Here is an 18,997-nt window from a genome sequence, read left to right as displayed (position 1 = left end):
CGTGAAGCTTATAATTACATTTCCAGTAATGATGTTCGGCAGATGCTCTTATCCGCGGGGGATTACACAACTGCTTTGTATTCATGATTAAGACAACGGCATCAAATCAAGTGACGATGCAGATTGGTGGCAATTAGGTTGTCCTGTGATTAACTTGACCAGAAGTGCCAGAGGTGCTCCGCAGAGTAAGCTGGAATAACTTTATTAAGCCGGCTATCGAGGTAACGTCTCCAGTGTGACAACAAAATGATGTGATGCGTGTTCCTGTTGGATGAATTTAAAATCAACACCAATTTGCCTGATTTGTTTGCAGTAAATGCCCCCCCCCCCCCCCCTTCACCACAGAGCCCGATGTCTCTCCTTCATTTGATTCTAGCTGCAGGTGCAGTATAGTTTTGATTAGTGCCTGTATCACAGTATTTTCTTGTAGGCTTTGTGAGCTTAATTGACCCTCAGAGAGAATAAAAGCCTCCCCGCTGCAGTACAGTGCAACATGATTTGTCATCAGTCACCCGAATAAACTTCTCCTTTATTTTCCTCCAAAGATCTGTGGGCGTCTGCAGCTGCAGGATAGTTGACCACAACGGTCCAGATCATTGTCAGACCATGTGACTTATGTTTTTTTTAAATCTTACATCGACTAGAACTAAAAAGCATCAACAGATCTTTCTGTTTGTTCATTTTCTCTTTGGTCGAACCCAAAGGAAACAAACTGCAGCCATGAAACACACATTTAGAAAACTGGGACTGGTCTTGATGCATATTCTAACAAATGTGTGATCTGTGTAAAGACTGGAATATCCCTCTACTCGCCACATGCATACAAACTATTCTGAAAGTTTTTCAGAGATTGTTTTATAGTTATATAAACTGATTGCATTCAGATTACATCTCACTCCTGTCTGTATAGACCAGGGCAACAAGGTCTCAAGCTAATTAGGAGCTTCTATGGGAAGCCAGTGAATGATAATGATAATGATAAGAATAAACTTTATTTATATAGCACCTTTCAAAATATTGAGAAGGTGCTTTACAAGCTAAAACTGAAGAATTGAATGCGAACAATTTGGAAATAAAAGCAGTTTTAAGATAACACAACTTTATGGCAGAAATATAAAAATAAAATAAAGGTTTGAAAAGAGTAAGAACAAAAAAAGTATTGCACATTCCTCCCTTCTGAAACCACATTTAAATTATCTAGATCCAAGTTTTTTATTCAGAATTGCACCAAATTGCACACACACATTAATGTGCCCTAAATGAACACAATGTTGCCTGACGTCCTCTTCCATCAAGTGAAAAGATGTCTGGATCCGCAACCAATTTTAATTATTTCCTGACTCATACCACATCCTTCCACCAAATTCTGTGCTCATCTGTCCAGTAGCTTTTGTGTAGAACTCTTCAGCGGAGGTAATAAAACTGTCTAAAATGATCAGAGCCAAAGAAAAAATTGAGGATGAATTTAGACCTCAGGTCCTGTGAAAGCTCACTTATACAAATGTGTCTTGAAGAGGGATTTACAGAACAATGGGAGCGCAGACCTGAAGTGACATCAAGTGTGAGGAAATGTAAAAAAAAACAGGTTGATATGAGAATTTCTGGATCCTGGATCAGTTGGAGACTTGTTCCACCCGCACGTGGAAAATTTTTATGGCTATTGTCTGAGGTGTTCTTTTTTTAACCCAGGAGGTAAACAAAATATTAGATATTACACCATAAAGTAAAACCATAAAACGTATTTAACATCAGAAGCTTCACGGAGGTTTTATTTATTGCAGGACAGTTTTATAAGACTGCATAAAGTCATACAGGTGTTTCATTTATAGCGTCCACCCAGCGGCATGTTGACTGTAAAAGACAGAGTTACTTATGTCTGTGAATTTCTTTCGAGGAACTTGCATCCACCCGGTTTGGGCATTTTACTTTGACTCATAAAGGCTGTCAGGTTTTATGACTCCATCTTCATCATTTTACAAAGATGTTTCATTGCCACATTTATTTTGCCGTCACATTATCCAACTTCTAAGCCAACCAGTATTGACTTGGGGTACCATTAAGCTGGAGTACAACCAGAGAAGCCATGTTTACGACTGCACCGTAAAGAAAGCTATTTTTCATATTAACGGCCTCTGTTTTGAGCTCTTTAATGACACTTAAGCACCTGCCATGCATCAACTCTGCCTTAACAGAAAAGGTTGATTCAATAGTTTGTCAGCGTTTTCAATTTGTTTAAAAGAGACTGACACGGAAAATTCTAATTTAATTGACTTTCTTCAAATCTAAGTATCAGTCAATCATGTGCTGAAAAATATTTTGATTCTCAATCTTAAGACACATTAGCTCCGATTCAGAATGAGTTAGATTCATTATGAGACGGGGGCAAAATAAATGCAAATAAGCAGCAGCAGATGCGATGTCATTAGTTGTTGCACTTTGTTAACATAAGCCAGTCGTTTCTGAAACGTCTAAAGGCTTCTCCCCACAGGGGAGTGATAACAAATAAAATGATCTGGCACACCAGTTGTCATTTGTGCTTTGTAAACTGGAACCCCCCACTGTAGTGGTATCCTGTTAAATTCTGTCTGACTTCCATCTTTTCAACCTTCTGTCTGCAACATATTCACTCTCAAAGGCTTTGCCCTCTCTCTCCCGCTGTGGAAATTCTCCAGTGTTTCACGACCAAAATATCTGGTTATTGTTTTTACCTTGAGTGTGTGTGTGTGTGTGTGTGTGTGTGTGTGTGTATGTTTACAAGTCTTTCTGTAGTTGTGAGGACAAGTTTTGGTTCAAAAGCACCGTTTGTAAAGACACTTTGACTTTGTGAAGATATTTTGACTTTGTGGGGACATTTTGACTTTGTCCTCACAACTTCAAAAGGCTGTTTGGTTGTAAAGCTTTGTTTTAGGGTTGGGGTTAGGATTAAGTTTGGGCTAGGTTTACAGTAAGGGTTGGGGTTACGCATTTGGTGATGGTGGTTAACAGGGTTTCCATGGGGTCTGAAGAAGTTTAAAAAAGTCTACAATTAAATAACCGGTCTGAAATAAGTTATGGTAGGTCTTCATTATGTTCATCTTCAAGTATTATGTTTTTTGTATTCTCAAGAGAATTGTTTGGCGGCCTGTGAGGTTTGTAATATTTCCATGTGTTGTTGTTCTTTCACAACAATTCAGATACAAAAGTACAAACAAGACCAATTTTGAACTGATCATCTAAAAACATTTCAGTCAGAATGAATCTCAGTGCACTCGGCTGTGGGACGGACAGTGTCTGTAATTGTTCAGGTAACATGGCATTTCGAGGCTTCTTAACTTTATCTTCAACTGTGGGGAGGTTGACTTTGTTCTGGGACACTGATGTTCCTTCAAATCTGTCTTAGGTTTTGAATTGCATTAATTGTGGTCTTATAAATATCTTAAATTGAACTTGTTGAAGCCTTGGTTAAGTTTGCGACAAGGGTTAGGGAATGCATTATGTCAGCACAACTACTTAAAGAGAGAGTGTGTGTGTGTGTGTGTGTGTGTGTGTGTGTGTGTGTGTGTGTGTGTGTGTGTGTGTGTGTGTGTGTGTTGGGGTGGGGAGGGTCTGTTTGTCTGTCTCTGTCAGATATTGTCACTGTGATAACACCACATCACCTTCTTCAGTTCATTATCCACATAATGATCCACTCAATTTAGAGGATAATACGATCATATTAAGCTGCAATTGGACTGGAAAAAAACAAGTTACACTTAAACAGCTGTTTACTGTGTTTCTTAGAGGATGACATGTTTCATTTAATTAAGACTTAAATACCTAGAAAATGAACCCGGGCGTTTACTAACTGTCAAGTCTGTAAGAGCAATTAAACAAATACGTGAGTCTGAAGAAGGTTTTCTAATTTCATTATTATTAAAAGGAATGCACGACTCTTTAAACAAATGAAACTCTCTACATTCCCTTGAATGTTTTCCTTTTTTAAAAAGATGTGTTCTGTATTCAACTTTAATGCATGCTGAAAACAATGTTAGCTCTCTGGAGAAATATAATGGAATCGACTCTTGGTAATATTCTTGAATAAATGTTTTATTCAGAGGGAAAATCAGGCTAAATTTCATTAGGGGTTCGTTGACATTCACAGGTATTTTACAGAGATTATTGCATTAGGTCACATTTCAGAGATGTATTAGCAGCGTTAATGGACTGTTTGGCCGCACTGTAGTGGCATTTAAAACAAAACCCTCCCTGTTTGTGATGACAATATATAACTGAGCTATTGTCTTGAATGCAGTAACAACCCAGCACACCGGTATTACCTGGCAACTCACCCAGTAACTGGCCAGCTGTACGTGTCGGACACAAACTCCCGGAGGATCTACAGACCGAAAACCTTGACGGGGACTAAGGATCTGCAGGCGAATGCAGAGGTGGTGGCAGGAACGGGTGAGCACTGCCTGCCCTTTGACGAGAACCACTGTGGAGACGGAGGCAAAGCCCCAGAGGCGTCTCTCACTGGACCCAAAGGTATCGTTTAAAACTGCCCATGATGCTGTACTAAATGGAGGGGCGGGACATGACGATGGGTTTTAAATGTATGTGCTTCTGAGCCAACAGAACTTCAGGTACACATTTTGGTTGTGTTCATTTTGAAGTAAAAAAATAAGCAGGACTGTCAGCTAAGAAATAAAATCAATGCTTTTCTGAATTATGATTGCACTCAGTACAACACACACTTCAACAGGTCCCATATGAAACCACATTTATGATTGATATCTTGCCAATTGCAATGTTGAAAAAGGTGACGAACAAATTCCCAAATTGAATGGGTTCTGTCTTGGCCCATGTTCCATCCTTTGACCAAGTTGCGTGGAAACTTTTTGTGTAATCCTGCTGACAAACAAACAAACAACTTAAACCGACAAATACGATCTCCTTGGGGGCGGTAATTAAGTCCATGCAGTGCTGCTGCCTATCAAAGAAGTTGCTCCAGCTTAAGTAAGTGCATTTATTCCTGAAAATACTTTTTAGTGCAGATTTTTAGTCGAGAGCAGCAGCACTCCACATGTCAGCAGCCTCTATGCACAACCTGTCGTCCACATTCAAATAGCACGTGTGCCATTTGTGCTCGGATTGCTCACTTTCCCCCAATTCTTCTGGATGAAAAGGCAGAGATGAATTGTGTTTTCGCCGGCGCTGAATGAACAACGGCAATAGCTCTGCTTCAGCCGGGTGATAAGGGCTTTGAGTGAAGGGAATCTGAGGGAGTGTTTCTAATGATGGAGTGGGTGGAAGCCCAGACCAGGGAAGAAACAGCAGATGGCTCAATTTCCCCCCCCCCTCCTCCTCTCAGACATTTGGTGAACTCTGCTCAAATGTGACACTTTTCATCTGTCTGAGAATCTCAGACTGTCAAATAGCCAGCTCCCAAGGTTTCACCGTGGGCTCCCTGGGCTCGTCAATGTTTTAGCAGAAAGCAATCTTGTGCAGACCTAGCCACAGGTCAAACCAAACCACTCACCTTCCCATAGACGCTTTTAAAGACTTCAATGAAAAATAAATTGTACTCTGGAGGTAAAACTAAAGTTAATGCTTCTTCAGAATATTTTAAATCCACCGCCCCCCCTCAAACAAAACCAGAGCACAACCCTCCACTATGCAAAATGTTCATGTTCCTGAGATCAGAGTCTCAGTCTGCAGAAATAACCCCAGAGCCGCGCTGCGTCAAAACCAATGTGGAGTTTGAAAAATAGTCTCGCTGCATGTAAATCCAAACTGGCTCGGCTGCAACTTACGACTCTGAGCTTACACTCAATCATTGAGACAATTTAGTCCACACTTGTCACCATGGCAACTGTCTTTCACCCCTTTCATCTAAAATTGGCCGGAGCTGTCATTTCCGCTCCTCGGCTCATTCATTTCTCAAATGGTGTGCAGATTGTTGATGATTGCCGCCGTCAGAAAATCTCCCAAACCCACCGCTCATTGACACCCCCACCTCACGAGGTCCTTTTTTTAGAGCGCGGGGTTACAAGACGTGGCAAGTGCATATATATACCATATGAATACAGCCTTTCCCACTTCTGCCTGAGAAATTATTTAAAACCAGAAAAGCAGCCTGTGAATTATTGATGGGTGTGCTTTTTGCAGTGACCTGAATAATGGGAAGGCAAGCTTGACACATGTATCCGTCGTGTTCCGTCCACTGAGTCATGCAAGCGTAGATGGTGCAGATCTACCTTGTTGTCCTGTTATCACATGGTTTGTTTTTTTCTCTCCGTCCCTTCTTCTCTCGTTTTCCTCCTCTCCTCTCTTACGTGATGTCAACAGGCATCGCCGTGGACAAGAATGGCCTGATTTACTTTGTCGACGGCACCACGATCCGAAAGGTGGACCAGAACGGCATCATCTCCACTTTCCTCGGCTCTAATGACCTGACATCGGCTCGGCCTCTGACCTGTGACAACAGCATGGACATCAATCAGGTGACAGACTCACACACGTACCAGACTGTTGTCAACCCTGCGTCACACAGCGCATGTCACAGCGCCACCCTGTGCCCCCGCTGCCCCTCTAATTCTCGCTCACTTCACTCACCCATGACTCATCATTATTATGCAGCCTTATATAACTGCATATATATTTCATATGCAATATATGTTTTTCCATGAATGACAATCTTTCAGGGGCAATTGGTTTTTGAGTGAGAGCAAGACACGCGGGGGTGTTTTATTATATTTTTTATTATTATTCACATTACTTCAATGCACAATGTAAATTTAAAACTTTCTACAAATCTCAATAATCTCAGTAGAAGTATTGTTTGGTTTCTCTTTTGGCTGCTGTTTAGGAGAATATTAGAATTAGAATATTTTAGTATTATTAATTTTAACCTGGCTCTTAAGTTAGTTTCAAGGATGTGATCTTTTAACTGATCCTTCAATTTCTGTTTAATTATGATATTATAAATTTTGTGTTGCTTGCTCTTTTTTCAGTCACATTGTAATTTCCTGTCTGGGCCGACGAGGTTTTCTTTTTTATCTCATTAAGTATTTCCTGGTTAAAATAAAATGTGCAATGAAAGAAAAACGGCACTTGACTGACAGATATTATCCAGAAGAAAATAACAGATTAGTGGAAAAAGCTCAAATTCTTAGAATGAAGATGTATAAGGTGGAAAAACAACAACGAAGAAGAAAATGCTTTCCTTCTTTTCTCCTCCAGCTCTAAACAAGAGCAAAGTATTTTCTCGGAAAGTACAGCGGGAAAAAGATGTGCTCGGAGGAAGATGTGATTCAGGCAGGAAGTGGGGACGTCAAGTGTTTATTGAAGAGATGAGTTTTCAGGTCACGGCAGATGATAAGAAGGGAGGAATAATTATTCGGTTTTGGGGGCCTTGTTTTGATGTGGCTGGAGCTGAATTAGTGTTTAGTGTTCCACTAGAAATTCAGGATTGAGGACACTTACGCCATACATGATAATGAAGCAGCTCTGTTGCTGCACATAAAAACCACTTCCTCAGCGGCTCCTGATGGCAGCCGGCTTTGTCCGACTGAATTTACCATCTACAGTATCTGCGAATAAGGCGACATAAAAGCAGCGGCCTGTCGTTACACAATAGGTTATAGCCCTATACAACACAATGGTCATTCAGAGGAGAAGGGCTCCCTGTGCGTAATATCCCTCCTCCTTTAAGGGAGTTTCACAGTTTTGAGAACTTACTTAAGATGAATAATGAAGAACAATAAAAAAGGGGTTTTATCATATTAAACAGGAAGCCTTCGCGGCATCTTCTATTTCCTTTTTATGCAGCGTGAAAGTGAGTGAACTGTTAAGAAGGAAATTGCCACAGGATCCGGTTCTGCCGCCTCTTACACGTGTTACATAAGTGGGAGTTTTTTTGTTTTGTTTGTTTGCTTTTTCCATCCATTTTACTATCCAATTTACATTTTAATTAGTTTTCTGTTTTAATGCAGATCAGCCTCCAAAAAGAAAGAGCACAAACAAAACACTTTAGGAGATAGGAAGAAGTGCAGCAGCCAAAACCAATGACCCGACCGGCAGATATCACATGTGTTCTCGTGTCCTTTTTGAGAGGTTAGATAACAATGGGAATACATTGAAAGAATAATAAAATAAAAGCTGGGAAGAAAATTGAAGGATGTTTTTGGCAACAAGAGGATATTTACAATATAAACAGAGGAGAAATCTCTGTAGTGTGCGTGTGTGGGTGGTGAACGTGAAGGCAGGGGGAGAACATGAAGACAAAGGATTAAGCTTGTCACTTTTTGCTAATTAACCAAGTAATTTGCTTTGAGCCAGTAAAGACATTGTTTTGGCGAGACTGTATGATCCTCAGGCATCCGAGCCAGAGAATTGGCTCAGTGCAGTTTAACTGGTGGCAGTCTGAAAGGCGCCGTGTTTTATTATTGATCACCCTGTGGAGAAAAGCACAGTTCACAAGCAGTTTTACAGTTTTAATCAGAACAGTTGTGTATTTGGAGGCCGAGCCAGTCTGCTGCTACAAATACACTTTTCATGCACCGACACATTTCTGACAAGCAGACTGTAATCGTAAAATACATTTCCAAGATGTGGTTAATATGGCTGTCATCTACCTACTAATTCCACAAATGGACGTGGAACAAATATATCTCCCAAACTGCGTGAATTGAGAAAGTGCAGTGCCATGCGGGTCGGTCAGCGCGCTAACAGTCCATCTGTGGAGCGAGTTGAACCTGTGACGGGTTAAGATCTACATCCTGGCAGCAACATTTACAGAATCTCTCAATTAAAAAGCAAATTCAGTTTCATTTAATGAAAAACATTGACTATAAATTCTTCATTGCAGGTAAATCAGGTAGGATGAACACAAAGTTTTCTAACTTCACCCTGGACCAAACACGTTTATAGTTTATAAACGGGAAAGCAATGCACTAGTTTCTTTTAATGTGTAAAGTATATTTTACTTGATTTAATTTGATATTCGTAATTGACCTCAGCCACTTTCCTTACCCAGAGGGAGTTTCTATCTCAGGTTGCAGCTCCAGTTAGTGATGCACAAATGGTGCAGGAAGGCGTGAAGTGCAGGCTCAAGGTTATTTTGTAGCTATACTACATTAACACAGGGGAATAAAGCCTAGATACTTTAAATCTCAGTCCCGAGTTAAATGTTAAGAGTAGGGAAATGATCTCAACAGTCGCTGTGGTCAGAATTATGAATAAATGTTGGTGTCAGTGCTCGTACAAGTTGAGCAACGCGAGGAGGGATTAAAACATTAAAATAAGAGATAAACCTATAACCCCAAAGGCTCTATCATCACATATTATTACTTTTTTTTCCTCCTGGCTCATTGAAATTATACAGTATTCAATAAAGTTTAATAAACCTGCATAATGGAGAAGAAGACTACACTGTCACTAATATGTCATGTTTGATTCCCACACCAGCTTAATAAACAACTAGATTATATAATACGTGAATTTGAGATGTGCTTCATGCTTGAGTCACTGCTGCACTTTATTAATCAAAAAAAAGAAAGTATTGAATATATGTGGATATTTAATTAAATCAAGGATTGCTGTGAGTAAGGAGCAATCACATTTTATTTGATTTGTGTAGTCATGCTATAATTTCCGTCCTCTAGGGGATAAAAAGTTAATCCAATAATGTCCTGTATTTCAGGTGATTCTGGAGTGGCCCACAGACCTCGCGGTAAGCCCCATGGACAACTCCCTGTATGTCCTGGACAACAACATAGTGCTGCGCATCACAGAGAACGGTCAAGTGAGCATCGCAGCTGGGCGACCTGTCCACTGCCCGTTGGCCGGCCTGGACCGCGGAGTGGCTGGTGGTCAAAGGGCACAGTTAACCCCTCTAGAATCTGCCGTTTCCATTGCCATATCTTTCCACGGTGCCATCTACATAGCCGAGACAGATGAGAGAAAGATGAGCAGGATCCGGAAGGTTTCTGTGGATGGCGAGATAACGCACTTGGCCGGAGCTCCCTCTGACTGCGACTGCAAGAACGATGCCAACTGCGACTGTTACCAGACAGGGGACGGCTATGCCAAAGATTCGAGGCTCAATGCTCCGTCCTCTTTAGTGGCGGCTCCAGATGGAACGCTTTACGTGGCAGACCTGGGCAACATCCGCATCCGGGCCATCAGCAGAAACGGGCCAACTTTGACTTCCAGTGCCGGAACATACGAGGTGGCTTCCCCTGACGCTCAGGAGCTGTATGCATTTGACAGCAATGGCACCCACCAGCACACTGCGAGCCTGCTCACCGGAGATTCGAAATACACTTTCAGCTACAGCACGGAGAACGACATCACAGCTGTTACCGACAGCAGCGGCAACACCCTGAGAATCCGTAGAGACCCTAACCGCATGCCGGTGCGTATCGTTGCTCCTGACAACCAGGTGATTTGGCTCACCATGGGCACCAATAGCAGACTGAAAACCCTCACGACGCAGGGGCAGGAGCTGGTTCTTCTTACCTACCATGGTAACAACGGCCTGCTGGCTACGAAGACATCAGAGATTGGCTGGACTACTTTCTATGAGTAAGTATAATGAAGACTGGCAAGCTCACGATCTGGGCTCCGATTTATTTCATCCCTCTACATCCAGAAACCTACACATGGTTCAAATTAAGCACACCTCCTACATATTAATGCAGAGATGTTAAATTCTCTTTGCATTCTGGTGGACATTGTTAAGTATGAGAATAAAAAAGCAGCATCACTGCCAGCTTCTCTCAGATGACGATGCAGTTTTAATTGAGCCCTGGAATAGAAATGATCCACCAGTCCTTACATTGACATTTCTGCTTACTGTGATATCCTTTATCTTCAAACGCTTCTTATCTCTAAAATCTCGACAACCTAAGTTAAAAGGTTGTGCAAGTCAATAAACCACAACGAATGATAAACGTACTGGAACTGTCTTAGAAATTGAAGAAAAAAACCCTAAACAGATACATTATTTGTCATATTTTGCTAAATAAGCATATAAAACATATCGATCCTAAATAATTCTAAAAAAAAGAAGCATGAATAAAATAATAACACTGCATGAGTAATTTGAACTGTGCAAATATTTTACTTTTCTCCACTTTCTCCACTGCATGTAGCGGACAACATCATCATGCAATGGCATCATCGTCTGGGCTTTCTGCTGCAAAAAGACTGAATGCTTTATTTTTTATGATTTTTATTTTAGGTTTAAACAGGATCATGCAAACAATTATCTCCCTTGGCCAGTTAGGAGTCAGCCACAGGGTTTACTACGCTGCAGTAGAGGAATTAATTAATACAGAACTTGGTCTGACTGTATTTTCCTTTTCAATTTTTAGCTACAACCTTAGTGCATGAGGCACAGAGACAAAATGTGTGTGACCCTGTGTGTGTTCTGTCTGGTTTCATATCTGAGAAGTTTACTCTATAATTGGGAACCATATTACCTGCAAACTGCTCAAGGGTGAACATGTAATTGAAATCTAATTATAAAATCTGCCTCAGATCTATAAAATAACCTAGTTAAGACTTTAATAACTTGGTGTCAACAAAATGTAATACTTTTTCCAAGTATTTTATACTTAAATGCTTTGTGTTCTGTGAGAATGTGGATGGCAGAGGAACTGCAGTGTTGGGGACGCGTTGTGTCGACGTGCATACATTAAAAATGAAGTCAAATTGAACAAAATGAGCCGTGTCATGTCACATTAGACTGTGAATGATATCCTCACTATAACTAAAACAGAGAAGCATTCAGTTGAGATAATACTGACACATCAATCATCCAAAATAATTGAAATTCATTACAGTCTGTGGTTTTTTTGTGTGAGCATAAAAATGATCGCTGAGGAGATGTGTCATTCTCCCCCATCAAATATTTGGATTGTGACTGGGGCTGACATCCATTTGCTTATGCTCTGAAGAAAGAGAATGTGACATTTTAATTACAATAAAGTTCATGTTCTTACACAACAAGTATAAAAGAGGAGATAATTGAATACACTGAGAGCCCTCGTACATATCAGTGCTTTGTCATCCCATGTTCTTTTTGTCACACAGCTATGACAGTGAAGGACGGCTAATGAACGTGACGTTCCCCACTGGAATGGTGAATAACTTGTACACGGACATATACAGCGCGTTGACGGTGGACATCGAAAGCTCCACGTCGGAGGAGGAAATCAGCATCACCACGAACACTTCCACCATCCGTGCCTTCTACACTCTGGCTCAGGGTAAGGAAATGGCACTCATCTTCTCCACGCTATTTTCTAAGCTGTTATTTGTCATTGTGTCAGGGGTCACGGGGGCAATGTTGAGTAAGCTTAAGTCGTGTATCATTACAGCTCCGAGGGTCTGACAGACGACAGTGTAAATGATTACTCTCTCAGCGTGTGGGTTTGGGTGTCAGGGAGACATATCAACCTTGTGTCTAAATGGTTTCTACTCTTGGCCACAGCCAGATGGTCGAGTTATTTCAGAACATCATTCATGTCTATTCCTCTGATCTGAAGTTCTTAGTATTTCAGATTATAGGTGCGCACAACACTGGATCCCATCGGCTATCAGCTGACACAAATTAGCCTTAACTATCATTTTTGGTGTGTTATAACCTATATATGTGTTTGTGCACGATATATTAGACATATTTTAATATTGTACGTATTTTCTATTTTTTTTAAATTACTTTTAAATGTGTATTTTTATTTCATATATTGGGTAATTGATTTGTTATAGACTTTATTGTATAGTTTTATATTTGTACTTTTTTGTTATGCATGAAAAACACTAAAACAAATTCCTCTACTCTAATTCCCACTTCCTTTTCACTCTTTACAGATCAGTGTAGAAGCAGCTATCAGGTCGGCTTTGACAACTCGTTGAGGATCACTTACGCCAACGGGATGGACACCCACTACCAGACAGAGCCCCACATCCTGGCGGGCGCTGCCAACCCGACTGTGGCCAGACGCAACATGAGCCTGCCAGGGGAGAGTGGGCAGAACTTGGTTGAGTGGCGCTTCCGCAAAGAACAAGCCAGAGGGAAAGTTACGGTGTTTGGACGCAAGCTTAGGGTACGTTTGATTTTTTTTCCTTTCTCTCTAATGCACATGCAAATGATCTTTGACACATTCTGTCCAAACACCAGTGGATATTTCCCGCTGTGACCTTGCTGAGCTCAGTGTAGGATCGAGTTTGGCAGTGACAATATCAGGGTGATCCAGGTTTCCCAAACTGATAATCAGTGTACAGCAAATTATATTTGTGGGTGCGTCACTGTCACATCACTGCAATTCTTTCTGACCATTTAAATTCATGAGGCACATCAACATTTAGTTCTATATATAGAGCGTTATCAATATTCTGGCGCTGTACATGAGTTCACCTCCTCTTATTTCTCCTTAGAATGTGACTCTTAGATTTATGATTCACAAGACTTTATGAACTTAACTTGGGCGATTCCTTTGCCTCACAGTAATTTTCATCTCCAGTAAATTTAGGAGGTTGTGATTTACGCTCACCTGAACAATTGCCAGCGTGTCTCAGTTTAAAGAGCCTCGTGAAGGGGGTGTTAATCTCCGTGACAACTGTAGTGAAAATCAGTGTATTAAAGATCCTGGCAGACAAAGAGCAGTGTTATCAAAACCAGAAGTGTCTTCTTCATATTGAGCTATTGTGTCATTTATGTATGGATGTGTTATTTTAAACAAAATTATTATTATCAGTAGTTTTATGAGAAGTGCAGTTGTCTTTTTTTTGTCTTACATATATCAAATCCTCACCACAGGTGAATGGACGAAACATTCTCTCTGTCGACTATGATCGCACGCTGAGGACTGAGAAGATTTATGATGACCACAGGAAGTTCCTCTTAAAGATTATATACGACACAGCGGGACACCCGGTGCTCTGGGTGCCCAGCAGCAAGCTACTGCCGGTGAACGTGAGCCGCACGAGCAGCGGCCAAATCAGTGCCCTGCAGAGAGGTCCCACCACTGAGAGGCTGGAGTATGATAGCCAGGGCCGCCTGGTTTCCAGGGTGTTTGCTGATGGGAAGATATGGAGTTACACCTATCTAGAGCAGGTGAGAAAATAAAATGACCAGAGGAGGCAATATAGAAGATATATTGTCCTGCCGGGGAGTTATTATCACTGGAGGGTGAATCAAGACCCTGACATGTAGCAGAGGTCACCTTGACGACACTTATTTTGAAATAATCACCAGTTCCATGCATATAATTCTGCTTATTACAGAAGTACTTAGAAAACGTAGTAATCGTTTTACAGTAACCTCAGATTTATGAGCCTCATTCAAATACGTAAGATGTAAAAAATGTGAGTAGATCCACAGAGAAGTGTAGCTTTTGTTTATGAGCTGCACATCCTCGACACAATAAACAAGCACAGACCTTTTCCACGGCAGACATTTCGTCATAGCAGGAAAAGCACATGTGCATTTATCAACATTACGATGCATACACTCCACACAGGAAGTCCTGCTTTCATGCATCTCAATCAGATTTATGGTCATGATTCCACAATATACACTCAGAATGCATGGGACTGTTTACAAACAGAAGAATCCATTAAAAATAAGACATATTTAATAAACAACAGACTATTAAAGACTCCAAAATAGGCCTTTTATTTTTTCCATTAAGATCTGTGAGTTATTCACATGGGAATTTTTTTTTAAATCTTCACAGATCTTGCATTGTTAAAGTAAAAAAAAAATCCTGGATCCACCCGTGACCTGATGCTTGACAAAATTTAAATGGTTCTTTCTTCAAAATATAACTACCTTAGCAGAGGTTACAACTTAAAGGTTCAGTGTGTAGAATTTAGTGACATCTAGTGGGGAAGTTGCTTGTTGCAGCTGAACACCCCTCACCTCACCCTCCCCTCCCAAATATGAAAGAGAACGGTGTTTAGTTTGTCCAGTCTGGGCTACTGTAAAAAACATGGCAGCCTCCATAGAGAGGACCCGGTCCCGATGTAAATATAAAGTATTTAAATATAGAGGGAAGAAGAAAACAACAATTCGTAAAATTTAGATTATTATACACTAGGATTATTCTATATTCAGTTTCTGCCAATAAATCCCTTTCAGCTAAATCTTCCACACTGGACCTTCAAGTGCAACGGTGACAGCTCATTACTGGTGAACTTCCTGGCTCACTGAAATAGCTGCGACAATTAACACATCCAAGGAAATAGTTAATGACTTTAATTACACCTTCGCTTTTCCTGATATGACAAGTCAAAACTCTCTGATGTGAAAATAGTCTATTATTAAAAAAATGTCACCCGGCCTCTGTTGTAGAGATAGATGTGATGTCGAGACCCTCTGGAGGTGGCTGTTGATGGCGGTATCTTTACATCTGTACAGGAGTGACTGAAATTTGTGTATGTCCAGTACACAGCAGCAGACAGACCTGAAAACAAGCTGGACACACATTGTCACACCACCAATCTATTTTACAGTAGCAACAGTTAGACAGAAGTATAACTGAATAAATACTGAAACAACACACTGGACATGAACATTAACAGTATTACGCAACCTTCTAATTCCAGTTCTTTCATATTCTCATAAGAGAGCAGTACAAGATGGATGCTGCCCCATTTAGATTACTGTTATTTAAGACTGCTGAATATTATGTATTCCAGCAGTACAGCTTATTATAAAATAAACTGCAAATGAGTGTAGCTTTCATTTATTCATGTATATATTTATGATAATTTACATCACCAGAGTTTCGTGCAGCAGCATTTAGTGCAGATGAAGTTCAGTCACCTTCAGCTCTCTGCACAGTTTACACTCCTCAGTGCTCCCACCTCCTGCAATTTTAGCCATTTTCCTGTGTTGCTTTACCCTCTTTTCAAATTGGTGTAAAATTAGAGGCAACCTCTTTTTGTCATGAAGGTCCCATTTCTGTTTCAGTTCATGTATAGTTTTTTGCCAAATTATTGTCATCATCTGTTGCCCATTGTGTTGTTTCTGAATTTAGTAAGTTGTTAAAAATGCACATCTTCATGACTGAATACTAAAAATGGGTTTGTTTGGTTAGAAACAGTTGTGTGATTTTTCTAGTCTTTGTTGCATTCAGCTGTCTGTAGATATTAAAGGCATATTATGGCGCATGTATACTAAGCATAAATAAAAGATGCCAAACTCTTTTGATAGGAAATGCTATAGAAACATGCAGGGATCTTTTTTCTCAGTGGCCACATCCTTTCATTGCGTGACCTGCAGAGGCCATGTCAACACTCTGACATAAGGAACACAGAGAGCTCAGGGAGCATAGGGATCTTGGATGTAGTGACGGATGACTGAGTGTGACATTTAAACAGAGCAGGTGACAAACCTATAGAAGACAGGCCACACTCCGAACTGCATTTTAAAATAAATGAGTCTCTATAAATAGAAATTGTTAAAAGTCAACATTGCTCATGTTAACAAATATATTGATTGTACAAGTGAAGAGACACTAGTATCTGTAGCATATGTTTGTGTATTTCTTTGGACTTATTTCGAAAGCTGTATATATTCTGCAGTAACAGATAAAGCAATTGGCAGCCCCATCGTGATAGTTAACACTAGCTTGTACATTTTTTATTTTCTCCTTTTCTCAAACAGAAAGTTTGAATTCACTCTGCTTGCACCCCATATACATTATGTATGAAAATTATGTAACTCAAGAAGACACTTGCTTTTTTGTTCTTTTCCCTGCAGTCCATGGTGCTCCTGCTCCACAGTCAGCGCCAGTACATATTTGATTTCGACTCTCTTGACCGGCTTTCTGCTGTCACCATGCCGAGTGTGGCCCGCTACACCATGCAGACGATCCGCTCAGTGGGTTACTACAGGAACCTGTATCACCCCCCAGAGAGCAACGCGTCAGTGGCTGTGGACTACAGCGAAGACGGCCTCCTGCTGAGAGTAGCTCACCTCGGCACTGGACGCAGGGTCCTGTACAGGTATCGCAGGCAGAACAAACTGTCAGAGATCCTGTATGACAGCACGAGGGTCAGCTTCACCTATGATGAAATGGCAGGCGTTCTGAAGACTGTCAATTTGCAAAATGAAGGCTTCATCTGCTCCATTCGTTATCGCCAAGTTGGTCCCCTAGTGGACAGGCAGATTTTCCGTTTCAGTGAGGACGGCATGGTCAATGCGCGCTTCGATTACACGTACGACAGCAGTCTGCGTGTCACCAGCGTGCAAGGCGTCATCAACGAAACGCCCCTGCCCATCGATCTATATCAGTTTGACGACATCTCGGGGAAGATTGAGCAGTTTGGGAAGTTTGGGGTGATCTACTATGACATAAATCAGATCATCTCCACTGCAGTCATGACCTACACAAAGCACTTCGATGCACACGGACGCATCAAGGAGATCCAGTATGAGATCTTTCGCTCACTCATGTACTGGATCACTTTCCAGTATGATGATGTTGGCCGAGTCACCAAGCGTGAGATCAAGATTGGTCCCTTTGCGAACACCACCAAGTACAGCTATGAGTATGACGTAGATGGACAGCTCCAGACTGTGTACCTGAACGACAAAGTGATGTGGCGCTATACGTACGACCTAAATGGAAATCTGCACCTGTTAAATGCAGGAAGCAGCGCCAGACTTCTCCCTCTGCGCTATGATTTGAGAGACCGCATCACCCGTCTTGGAGATATTCAATACAGAATGGATGAAGATGGTTTCCTCCGTCAGAGAGGAGCAGAAATATTTGAGTACAACTCCAAAGGACTCTTGGTGCGTGTTTATAGCAAGAGCGGTGGCTGGACAATTCAGTATCGCTATGATGGACTCAGCCGCAGAGTATCCACCAAAACCAGCTTGGGCCAACACCTGCAGTACTTCTACGCAGATCTTAGCTACCCAGCCAGGATTACACACGTATACAACCATTCCAGCTCAGAGATCACCTCGCTCTATTACGACCTACAAGGCCACCTTTTTGCTATGGAGATCAGCAGCGGGGAGGAGTTCTACATCGCCTGTGACAACACTGGCACACCTCTGGCTGTCTTCACCAGCAACGGACTCCTAGTCAAACAGCTCCAGTACACGGCGTATGGTGAGGTCTACTTTGACTCTAACCCCGATTTCCAGCTTGTTCTTGGGTTTCACGGAGGACTGTATGATCCCCTGACCAAGCTGCTGCACTTTGGGGAGCAGGATTATGATTTAATGTCTGGAAGATGGACAGTTCCAGATGTATCTACTTGGAAGAAAGTTGGCAAAGATCCTGCTCCTTTTAATTTATACATGTTCAGAAATAACAACCCCATCAGCAAGGTCCATGAAGTGCGAGAATATGTGGCAGGTAAGAGATATTGCAGTTGAACCTGCAGTCATTTTTTCTGCAGATGAATTTCTCCCTCAAATTATTTTATGTGCAAACACGTTGTAACCTGGAACTTTCTGCCTTTCATCTCTTTTTCTTGCACAGATGTGAACAGCTGGCTTGTAACCTTTGGCTTTCATCTTCACAACACCATACCTGGGTTCCCAGTCCCGAAATTTGATTTAAGCATGCCATCCTATGAACTGAGGAAAAGTCAGCTGTGGGATGATCTGCCGGTGGGTACAATTAACATCTCGTGTGCATGTTTAAAACAAAATAAACAGAAAAGTGGAAAAGAAAACAATTATTATACAGATTTTATGCTTATAACAGTGTCAGAGTTCAGGCAGAGAACAAAGAAAAATACTTCTTTTACATCAGAATTTAGATGCTGTATTTCAAAGAATATCAGTTTTAATTGGGATATATTTGCATAATAATACACAAAATAAGCAAAGTGTATTTTCCTCTGTCTGGTTTTAGTTACCAGCTGAACACACTTTCACAATTTCTAACTTTATATATGATATTTTGGTGCTGCTATTGTTACACCAATCTTGAGAAGATATTTGGTCTAATGCTTTTACACTAAAAGTGTTGCAGTAAAATTGTCATGGGAGATTTATCTA

General features: G+C 41.1%; 1 protein-coding gene across 9 annotated transcripts in view; it reads left to right on the top strand.

Moving 5' to 3' along the window:
* Positions 1 to 18,997, top strand: part of LOC109627387 (teneurin-3) — a 149,115-nt gene that overhangs the window by 125,911 nt on the left and 4,207 nt on the right. For all 9 annotated transcript variants that reach the window (XM_069531377.1, XM_069531376.1, XM_069531375.1 and 6 more), the window contains 8 exons: positions 4,271 to 4,503; positions 6,307 to 6,461; positions 9,662 to 10,545; positions 12,058 to 12,233; positions 12,838 to 13,073; positions 13,787 to 14,083; positions 16,736 to 18,347; positions 18,474 to 18,604. In XM_069531377.1, the coding sequence (XP_069387478.1) occupies positions 4,271 to 4,503; positions 6,307 to 6,461; positions 9,662 to 10,545; positions 12,058 to 12,233; positions 12,838 to 13,073; positions 13,787 to 14,083; positions 16,736 to 18,347; positions 18,474 to 18,604 (3,724 nt within the window). The remainder of the gene's footprint in view (positions 1 to 4,270; positions 4,504 to 6,306; positions 6,462 to 9,661; positions 10,546 to 12,057; positions 12,234 to 12,837; positions 13,074 to 13,786; positions 14,084 to 16,735; positions 18,348 to 18,473; positions 18,605 to 18,997) is intronic.

This window comes from Paralichthys olivaceus, chromosome 9, assembly GCF_024713975.1.
Source record: "Paralichthys olivaceus isolate ysfri-2021 chromosome 9, ASM2471397v2, whole genome shotgun sequence".
Lineage (NCBI taxonomy): Eukaryota > Metazoa > Chordata > Actinopteri > Pleuronectiformes > Paralichthyidae > Paralichthys > Paralichthys olivaceus.
The sequence above is the reverse complement of the archived record's forward strand: the minus strand, read 5'-3'. Positions and strand labels throughout refer to the sequence as shown.